Here is an 11,213-nt window from a genome sequence, read left to right on the forward strand (position 1 = left end):
CACGTCTCCAGATAGGAATCTGCACGTCACTAAGACTCAGAGCCATGGACTCGCTGATGAAGTGTTTATATTTTTATGTACGCAGGTAACTCAAGAGCTAGACGAGACCCTTGCAGAAGCAGAGGATTTGGAAGAGTGGCCGGGTGCTATATCAGTTAAAATACGGCATATGCGTGAAGGTATCGCTTCGGTGTGACCCGAAATTTCGCCTTCCGAAGATCCGCAAGGTGTGTCAGGGTATTGATCCAATACTTTTTTACCAAAACATCACAACATCTCCACGGTTTGAATCTCCATTTCGTGGGCTAGTTTCAAGCAGAACAGATCGAAAGTGCTACGCAACACTGAAGTTGGCAACGAACGACAAATAAACAACTGATCGAATGACGAACAGCGTACGAACAAGAGGCAGAGAGTGGGCGAACGACAGACAGAAACGAAGTGAATGAGGGGTGGATGGGCTACATCGGGGGTGAGAAGGGGGGGGGGGGGGGTCCTCGGCCAGATTCTCAGCCAGGCCCCGTGCCTGCTCGCTCATCACCCTTGCCAGTTCGTCGTCGTCGTCGTCGTCGTTTTCGTCGTCGTCATGCAGCAGCACCAGTAGCACCACACCGCCAGGGTTTGCGTCGATTTTCCTCTCCACAACTGCTGTGGGCTTATTCTCCGCCCCGGATTGCACCCTCGTCGCACCACCACAGGAAAATGCTCTCATCGCCGCCAGGTTTGCACTGCGCTTCCCTCGTTACCTCGGATTGTTACGCTTCTTCAGTTGACCTTCGTTGTGTAGGGTTTTAGCTTCACAGCAGACGAGACCGACAACTCTCAGAATCATACTCCTCTGTTTTCAGTTTTGTTCTTGTTCTGCGCTGTGGTCGATGTTCTTGAGCGTGTGTCGCGCTGCGTGAGTGTCTGCAGTGCGTGGAGAGAATCTCTGTAGCAGATGATGTCGATCTGAGTATGCTTTTTGAGGATTTTTGATTTTAGGGTCGCGGGCGAGTCCAGGCCGTGTGAGGAGATATGTTTCTCAGGCTTTTGAAGCCTCTCGATGCGTAGTGTATTGGCGTGGCATTGTGACTGTGTCGGTTTTTGGCCTTCACTGAGGGATGACCCCTCTCTTACCATTTCCAGCTTGCATGCATTGTGCGGCGATCCTGCTCTAGGTTAGGCGAGAAACGTAGGAAGCAGCGTCTTGTAACGTTCGCTTGTATGATGCAAGTGTTGATATGTGCAGGCAATCTTGCTTGACCTGGTTCAATCTCGCGTAATGCAGCCTTTTTAGCTTTCCTAGCTTACCTGCTTCACTGTTCATTTAAGATTGCGGTCTGGCACTCAAATTTGTGATTCATCCGTAAATCATTACACACATATAGAGGTTTAGGCTTGTAATCCTTTTTTCAGAATGGCTGACGAGAACGGTGTCTCTCTGGATAGCTTGAGGGATTATGAGAGATAAATTTTACAGGTTACACGGGGTGCTGTGAAAGCGAATTACTTGTCTATCGGTTCTATTCGGAAAGTCTGTGCCGTATTTTCAGTTTGAGATTTCATATAGGTCCACTATTTTCGGCTAGATTCGCTATCGTCATGATTTTGATCCCTGCACTACTATGCTACTTTAGAGTAGGAGAGTATGCTGGGTTTTGGATATTGCCCTTAAACATGCTGAGAGTTTCATTATGTGCTCCAGAATATGTGTTACAGTTAAAATCCCAACTGAAATAATAATGTATTATTGAAATTAAGTGTTTTGCGTTTAGGTCTTGGCACTAATTAGGGACCAAACTCGACAGTTGACATGAGGAGATGGGATATTTGATGAATATGTCTAGAGTATCCATCGGCCAGGATTTCCATGAAGGTCTAGTGGCTTCGTGCAATAGGCTTGTTAATTCCAGAATAGTAAGTAAGCTGCTCACTAGTGCAGCTAGGCATTGTATTAATTGCCATGTACCAATAGCCCAACGATGTTTCTTTTTCCAACTCTTTGAAGAATATGACAGCACCGTTGCTGAACGTGAGCTGTACGCACTTCTAATGATTGCTTGCATGTTTTTGTCTCCCATTTGACTTTCCTTGCATCTTCCAGTACTGATATTATCCAGAAATTTGTCCTGTCTTACAGAGAGACTGTCGAAAGTGGTTACCCACGTACATATGATCTACTCTAGTATGCAGTTCAGAGGAGTGATTCAGGAGGTGTGATTATACACCCAACTTTTGGGAGTCAACTTCGATTTGCAAGAAGTATCGACAACATGGCTGCCCAAGTCGTGGAAGAAGCGCCTGCGGTGGATGTCGCAAAGGCTGAGGAACTTAAGGCAGCAGCTAATGCCGCATTTCAAGGTACATATGGTCGAAGTTGTGTTTTTCTAATGGTTTCATTCGAGTATATGAAGCGTTAGATTGCCGGATGCAAGATAATTTTTGTTCGTGCTTCCCCCGCCCCCCTCCTCCCTAACTTGTCAACATTACACTCACTGAAATAGATGAGCAGTATTCCAACTGTGATTTCCTTATGCTCATAATAACATTTAACTATTGATCATGATGCAGCACACAAATTTGCCTCTGCATTAAATCTCTATACTCAAGCTATTGAACTGAATCCTAAGAATGCCGTATATTGGGCAAATCGCGCTTTTGCTCATACGAAGATGGAATCGTACGGAAGTTCTATAGAGGATGCTACAATGGCTATTGAAGTTGACTCTAAATATATAAAGGTATTGTGTGGTGAATCCCTCGTGAGTACTAGTGAAGTGTTGATGAAATGTCTTTTGCTCTAATTCGTCTTGATGAGCATTCTATACTTTCGATGTGGCATTCATGCACAAGGAATTGTCCAAGGGTTACTTGCTACTGCAGACACTTAGGTCCTCTTTTATGCAGGGATACTATAGAAGAGGAACGGCATACCTGGCATTGGGAAAATTTGTGAAAGCCCTTAAAGATTTTCGGCAGGTACTCTCCTCATCCTGTCTGCTTCTGTTGTCTGATTAAGTTGAAATGCAGCTGCATGTCCTCTAGTTAAATCGTTTCTTGTCGTATTTGTTTACATCCATCTTCGGTAGCCTCTAATATTTTTCCTAATTTTTGGAGTTGGTCTGGCTGTTTTTTGATTTTAGGTCCAAAGGATTGTGCCCAAGGATCCAGATGCTTTAAAGAAGGTTAGGGAGTGTGAAAAAGCCATCACCAAAGCTAAATTTGAAGAGGCGATCGCAACTGAGGACGAAAAAAAACATTCTGTTGCTGATTCTTTGGACTACCACACTATAGGTAATTTAACTCGTGCCAGTTTCTGAGTAATATTTTTGTCTGTCTTGTTTTCCCACTCTTCTTTTTACCAAGTTAGTTGACATGTATTTTTTTCTTGTTAAAGAAGATTTTTATTAGCCTGTTTAATTTGAAACTTTTCAACTTTGTCGAGGATATTTAATGTATCACTTGTTTAAGTTGCGCTGGATGCACTCTAATTATTGGATAATGTCACGCTCATGGCTGTGACGGTTTCTGCAGTGGTCGATGATTCTTATCAAGGGGCTAGAATAGAAGAGGATAATATTACATTGGATTTTGTGACAAAGATGATAGACGACTTTAAGCAACAGCGCTCCGTCCATACCAGGTAACCATCAGAGGTCGCTTCTAATGCTTTAGAGTACATTTTATGCTTTTCTTGAAACTTAAGAAAATTGCGAATGTTTCTGTCTTGATTATTAGTTGAGTCCTTGTTTGTCGTTATATGGATTTCTGAACGACGAAAACTTAAGAAATGTTATAACTTTGCCTCCAGTTAGTTTCTGTGCAACTCTGAATTAGAGACGGTAGTTGAGAGCAAATATGTTTTGGAAAATCAGACCTTTAATTATATTGAAAGTGAGAAATAGCACTGTTGATTTCTTTGGGTATCACTTCCGGTAATACAGCGCACGTAATTAAAATATTCTTTAAGTTTCCCTAACGTTCTTTTGTCGCGTTAACATTTTTCTTTTTTTTTTGAATCTACCTGGCTATTTTCTGCAGATACGCCTTTCAGATACTTTTGAAAACGCGAGAGCTATTGTTAGCAACGCCTACTTTGGTTCACATTGCAATTCCTGACGGAGGTCACTTTACTGTTTGCGGTGATATTCATGGGCAGGTACTAGAATTTCTATTTTAGAGGGGGTGTTTTGTGTTCGCTGTCTAGTACTCATTGCATTCGGCTTGTCAGAGTATTTAACTTGGATTCTGGAACCAATGCAGTACTATGATTTACTCAACATTTTCAAGCTGAATGGTCTTCCTTCAAAAGAGAATCCTTATCTCTTTAATGGCGACTTTGTTGATCGTGGCTCTTTTTCGGTTGAAGTTATTCTTACGCTATTTGCGTTCAAATGTCTCTATCCTACAGGTATTTTTATTTTATTTTTATTGCCGTTCTGCTTTTGCTGCGTTGTAGTGCTTTTACTCGGCCTGATTTTATTGGCTTCTTTCTGATGTTTTTGCATCTCCTCTATGCACTAGAGTATGAACCCTGAATTTCCTTACTCACTACCTCGTGGATGTTGAGGGATTGGAGTGTTAGAAAGAGTGATTGTGGTATGGAATTATATGTTCTGATGAGCTTATTCAGTGTATATCAGGAGACTGATCACACTTAACTCACTCTACTTCCTCTCTAACCTCGTTTTATTTATTGTCTGAATAGGGCTGTACCTTTCTAGAGGTAATCATGAAAGCAAGAGCATGAACAAAATATATGGTTTTGAAGGGGAGGTTAACGCGAAGTTCAATGAGACAATGAATAAATTATTTACAGAGATATTTTGCTGCTTGCCTTTGGCGAATGTTCTGAATAACAAAGTGTTTGTAGTCCATGGCGGACTCTTCAGTAGTGACGGTGTGAAGTTATCCGACATAGCTGCAATCGATCGGTTTAGAGAGCCTCCAGATGAAGGTACGTGGTGCTCCTTATAGATCCTTGTATCTTACCAGTCTTGATTTTCTGTTAAGTTCAAGTTCTGAAATAGTTTGACGTGATAACTCAAAGACAGATACTCTAAGTGCTACTACAATTCTGGGATGGGGTTTTGAAGGACTAATTGTCCACGAATTTCTGCAGCCTGATGACATGATTCGTGCCCAAGTATTCGTATATCTCTTGGATTTTACTGTAGGCTGCAATTGTGACGGGATTTATGTGAATTTGGTGATCTTACTTCACAGTAACTGTCCTCGTTAATTTGTATTCTGCAGGGTTAATGTGTGAGCTGCTGTGGAGTGATCCCCACCCTGGCACGGGGCGTGCACCTAGCAAACGCGGTGTCGGTGTTGCATTTGGATCTGATGTCACCCATCGTTTTTTGGAAGACAATAATCTAGGTTCTCATTTTTCCTGAACTCAGTATTCAGAGCTTCATTAACTGTTCTAGATTATTTTTTTCTTTTTTCTTTTTTCATTTAGCAGCAGTTCGTGCTGTGATTTGGTAGTCTTGATCACACCTTCGATCCCACCAGAGTTGCATGAGTGTATTTTAGTTCATTTTTAATTCTGTTCGTGGCATGAATTAGAAACGTAATTTTCTGTTCTATCTTGCGGGGTGGTTTTACTTTTCTGGAACAGAACTTGTGGTGCGGTCCCATGAGGTGAAGGATGAGGGTTATGAACTTGACCACGGTGGCAAACTTATTACCGTCTTCTCTGCTCCCAATTACTGCGATCAGGTAAGCTAGACAACCTTGCACTTTGAACCCGTAATGGTGGCGCAGTATCAATTACCCTGCAATTCTTGCATTATGAGTTTGTTGATCTTTTGGTACCGCCTTATTTGTGCAGATGGGTAATAAGGGAGCCTTTATAAGGTTTCAGGCGCCAGATATGAAGCCTCAGTTCACGAAATTCAGCTCAGTGGTTAGTTTCCTTCGCCAAACATTTTTAGAACTACTTTTTTTTTGTCAATGAGAGCAACCTTCTGCTACTTTCTTTGATTTGCTATGCATTGCCATTAAGTCTTCAATACTAAGAATGTCATCTTACTACTCTTGTTTGTGCTTCATTTCTGTGATAAATTTATCATTTGTTGCTATGTGTGTTTCAATTGTTTATTTTGCAGTGGCATCCAAACGTGAGACCTATGCAATATGCGAACAACTTTTTTAGTCTTCTGGCGTAGAGGTATTGAGGGTATTTATTTTAGACGAAGTTTGTTTCGGTGTGATATTTGCTGGTTGTGCAGAATATTACAATGTTCAGAGAGAGCCTTGATTTGACCTTCTAATGAATCATTCTTAAATGAGGTATTATTATCAGGGACAGGTATTACCATGCCATGCCAAAAACCACACGGAAAATTATTTACCTTCATCATGTTACTGACGAATGGTTCCATCGAACCATGTTTATGCTTCTTTTTTTAATGTTCGATAACCTTTTTGAGTGGTCATAAATACTGTGGCAATTTCAATATTGCTGGATGGTGAGATTTTGTGCATTATGCAAAGAATTCACTTGCATTATAGTTAAATTTGTCATGTGGATCATCTCTTCATGTGTGTTAAAAGATCTTGTGAAATTATCATCGCTTATTGTTTAATGTTTAATTTTGGTAATTTGCTAGTAGTTAAATAGTAGGGAAGGCTTAAGGTTATTAAGATGGTAGCTAGGTTTAGAAGAAATTAGGGTTTGGTTAGATAAATTAATTTAAGAGGAATATGATTGTAAATGAAGTTTATTTATATTAAATGGATTCTTTATTTGATAAGGTTATTAAAGAGTATCTTTTTATTCCATGTTTCTCTTTGTGTGTAGCCTTATTGATGCTAAATGTTGAGAATTTTTTTTCATATGTTCTTAATAGATTTTAGGCATATATACATTTGCTTGTGTTTTTTTGTAATTTATCAATATCAACATACTTATTATAGATTATAATGGCAAGATACATCAAAAGTAATCAAGAGGGAAAAATATATGTAAATATATATATATATATCCAATTGAAGATTTATCACCTTATTCTTATTTAGGTTAGGTAATCTATTTTTACTAACAAATTAATATGAAATTGCTTCATTTGTGGAAAATCATGTCACTTTGCTTGAAATTGCTAAAAATTTAAGAAGTTGAAAGAAAAAATATAATTAATGCCAAAGATGACTTTTGAAGATATGATTATGTATTTATGGCTATAAATGGATATATCTATGAATATAAATGGTAAATATCAATGATTATGCATTCAAGAACAAACAAATATGATCAAATTTAAAAACTTCTTTCATATGTTTTTATTACAATATTGGAAAAAAAATTTAATAAGAAAGATGTCTATGCTAAAGAAAATATAGTTAAGAGCTTGGTTTTCAAAATTCCTTTATTGTCAAGAATTCAATTGTACCTTCTTACTTTTAATACATCTTATGTTTATCAGATGGCAAAGAAGATGATGCAAGGCATGGTCTAAATGTTTGCGAAATGCAACCATGGAAGGAAAATAAAATTTGCATGTGATTGAGAATAATGAAGCTATTAGAGATGATGCTATTAAGGTAGTAGTTGATGCATTGAAAGTATGGAAAGGGTGGCTACGAGATCTTTCTGTTCAAATAGAGCTTGATGATAATTTAATATAGAAGTTCCATTCTATAATTAATATAGAGGTTGCTACCAATTATTTGGCTAACAAAAATCAATTAAGAGTGGTTGGAAGGAAAACTTAGAGTAATGTGGTTGTGTAATATTAGTCATATATTTTTGGTAGTCCAAGGCAATACTTTTGATGTGTTTCTATAGAAGGTGTTATTTGATATAAGGGTACAACCAATTATAATGAAAAACTCATTAGCACAAATCTAAGTATTTTCAAAAAGCCATACCAATGGCTACAAAGAATTTAACACTAGTATAATACAAAGATATATTAAGAATTGTTGTTCTTGTTATTTACCTATTGAAGAAGCAATATACCCAAAGTTGTCCATTGTTGTAATTGGACTTAGATATTTTGTATATGGCAAAAGCACTAATACACCCACCATATTATTGTGTGATTTGTATGAATAGAATTAGCATAACACATGTCTTAGACTACCATTAGCCATTCTTTAGAAGCATTAGATTTATTTACAATATAGACCTTAATAAATTCTATAACTTTTGAATACACAAAGTATTTATCTTGCTTTTGAATAAAAAAACACATTTATTATTTTGATATTTTAGGTAGAAATATGAATGTTAGAATTTGGCTTTAAAGCTTGGCAATAGATTGATTCAAGTACAACTACAATAAAACTTTTTATGATTGGACTTAATTGCATCTAGTATTGAAAATCAACAAATTCTTTTTTGGTTATAATTACATAGAAATTTATCTTAGTAAGTTTCTAATGGTCAAAAGTAAGCAAAGAATTAAGATAAGTTATTAGGCTGGCGGCTAAGATTTTGTGTAATGGCTAAGTTAAGACAAACCTAGGATTTGATTGAATGAAACAAAGTATAATAAAGATGATTGGATATAAAGTTAATATACATCATATGTATTTACCATCTTTATAAGTGAAGGATATTTGAAGTGAAAGTCATCTTATTCAACTCTTCTTTGTATGCAATCTTTTTGATGCTAAGTATTGAGACTTCATTATTTATATATATATTCAATATATTATTGAAGTATATTGAAGTTGTTTCAACTTCAAATTTAAATCTTATAAGTGCTTGTAATTGTTTTTGAAGTTAATTGAAGTCTTATGTTGTTGTAAAGAATAGATCATCTTATTACTTTTCATGGTAGGACTTTAAATCTCCTAACTTTTAAATTTAGATATAGACCTAAATCTAATTATGTACTTACTTATGGTTGAGTAGATTTTGAGTTTAATATTTGATTTTTATCTTAAAGAGATATTTTAAAATACTTTTTTGATCTTTAAAAGATTAAAGTTATGTTTTTAGTCTTCATAGAATCTCAAGATGTAAAGACTCATAAGTATTGTGATAATGTTTCTTACTTCATTTAAACTTCATACATCTAATATCTCTCATTTTGACAATCTTTAAAAATAAGGCTATAGTTCTATCTTAGACTCAAATGCCTCCTAATAATCAGATTTTACAATATCTAGACCACTTTATCTAAAAAATAGCCATATTTACTAAAATATTTATTTAGATAAAGAAAATTAAATAGAAGTTAGTAGAAATAGATCAAAAAAATTGATATCTTCTTTAAAAGCTTTTTTAAAGCTTAATAGACTTTACATATGTTTATATGTGATTGATAGATTAATAACTTAGCCAAAAAATTGGCTACATGCTTCACATTTAGCTATTTGTGTTACAAGTTGGTCATGTTGCACATATATTGAAAACTTTTTCTAAACATTATACATATGTCTAGTATTTAGATACGTATAATATGGCCTATAGGACATTACCACATAATTTTTTTAAATATAGTATGTATAGAAGTAAGAATGAAGCTTTTTTTATTCTTTTTTATTCTTTTTTTGTACTTTATTTTGATTCAAGACTTCATAGTTTTCTTATATTTAGAAATATCCATTCTAATTTTATTTTTACATCTATCTTTTAATTATTTATTTTCTCTCTTTAGATAATATAAGAGTATATTTTTATTTTTAGATTTTTATTATGATTTATATCTTTGATATCTTAAGTTTATTTTTAGTAATACTTATTACTTCATTAAAACTTCATATTTTCTATATTTTTTATTTTTTCATTCTTTGGAGGTATAAAAAAGCATAGATGATATAACTCTTTTGATATCTTTTTATAATTATGCTTACTATACACTCTTAAGAATCTTATCTTTATTGTAGTTTAATCACTAGTATGCCAAAACTTTTTAAATTAGTGCTTACTTTGATCTATTACTATCATAATATTACTTTGATAGATTGAATATATTTCACTTATTTTACTTTGCAAAAATATATAATTTATTTCAAGACTCAATTGAATCTTTAAAAAGTTTGAATTTGATTAATAAAAAAAATAGATATATAATATATGCTTATTTGAAAGACAAATATTACTCAAATTTTTTACTCTTATATTTATATCAAAGCTAGCATATTCTTAACTATCTTATTATTTTTTTGTAAATCAAATAAAATCCTATTCTATTAGTTGATGTCATTAAAGACAATCGTCTTCAATTAAGCACCATTTGTATATCAAATACTAGTTTGGCAACTATTCTATACTTCTTTGAGACCCATCTATAACTTTAAAATGTTAGATCATTTTGATGCTTTTAATTTTTCTAAGTAGCTTTTTTATTATTCCATAGTTTTTTTATTTCTAAAATAAGCTTTATTTTGACAATTATCTATTTTAAATTCTAATGTTTTATTTCTTGATCAAGTCAAAATGTAGTATTTTAGCAAAGATAAGACTCTTCATTTTCAAAATCTTCTTAAATCAACTTCTTTGAGTTGATATCATTACTAATAATGTCAAATTATCATCCAAGGATAGAGTGGTGTCATAGAACTCTTTTTGCTACTATCACAATTTTTTTGCTTATCTTTAGGTCGAGACTATTTCCATAGATTTACAACACTATTTTTTAAACAAAAAATTAAAAAAAAATAGATTTTACTACTTTTATTATTAATTCTTGTAAAGACTCTAATATCTTAGCAAATTTATTTATAAAACTATCAATTATTTTAATTTTTATATTTATTGATGTGAGCTCTTTTTAGTCTATAATTTGGTCTCAAAATTAAGCTTTAATTATCAATTCTAGATCAACAATGAAAAATTTGTACAATCCTTCAACTTAAGCTATTTAAATATTGGCTTTATATTGACACATTCTATTTCTTTTTAACACTATCAAAGTTCTTCTTTAAAAGCTTCCACATATACCTTTGGCATAATTACTCTTTTTAAAGTTTCTATTGCCTTTATTAATAATTTATGGATTTAATTAAATCATTTAAATATATCAATTAAGATGGCTACCTCAATCATGAATTCAAATAATTTAAAGTAATTATTTTAAAGATAATCCATGATAACTTTAGTCACATCAAATAGTTTGATGGAAGCTTTTGTGCTATATTTAAATATGGTTGATTTATAAACTTATCTAATTTGAATCATAGATTAGTTCTATTATTATATGTTCTAAAGGTGATATCAATCCTTGCAATAATTTGATCTTAATGGTATTTTTTATTGAAGAATAAGCACTATG

General features: G+C 34.1%; 1 protein-coding gene across 1 annotated transcript; it reads left to right on the forward strand.

Annotated features, from left to right (window-relative positions):
* The first annotated feature begins 449 nt into the window (after window positions 1–449).
* On the forward strand, window positions 450–6,291 carry LOC112288135 (serine/threonine-protein phosphatase 5). Its single transcript, XM_024531994.3, has 13 exons — window positions 450–721; window positions 2,123–2,343; window positions 2,554–2,723; window positions 2,890–2,961; window positions 3,126–3,276; window positions 3,517–3,625; window positions 4,024–4,141; window positions 4,246–4,393; window positions 4,691–4,939; window positions 5,239–5,364; window positions 5,606–5,706; window positions 5,819–5,893; window positions 6,096–6,291. Exons 2-13 carry the CDS (start codon window positions 2,256–2,258, stop codon window positions 6,153–6,155), a joined length of 1,467 nt encoding a protein of 488 aa, XP_024387762.1. The 5' UTR covers window positions 450–721; window positions 2,123–2,255; the 3' UTR covers window positions 6,156–6,291.
* Window positions 6,292–11,213: the final 4,922 nt, after the last annotated feature.

The sequence above is a fragment of the Physcomitrium patens genome, chromosome 11, assembly GCF_059467195.1.
Source record: "Physcomitrium patens ecotype Gransden chromosome 11, ASM5946719v1, whole genome shotgun sequence".
Taxonomy (NCBI): Eukaryota; Viridiplantae; Streptophyta; class Bryopsida; order Funariales; family Funariaceae; genus Physcomitrium; species Physcomitrium patens.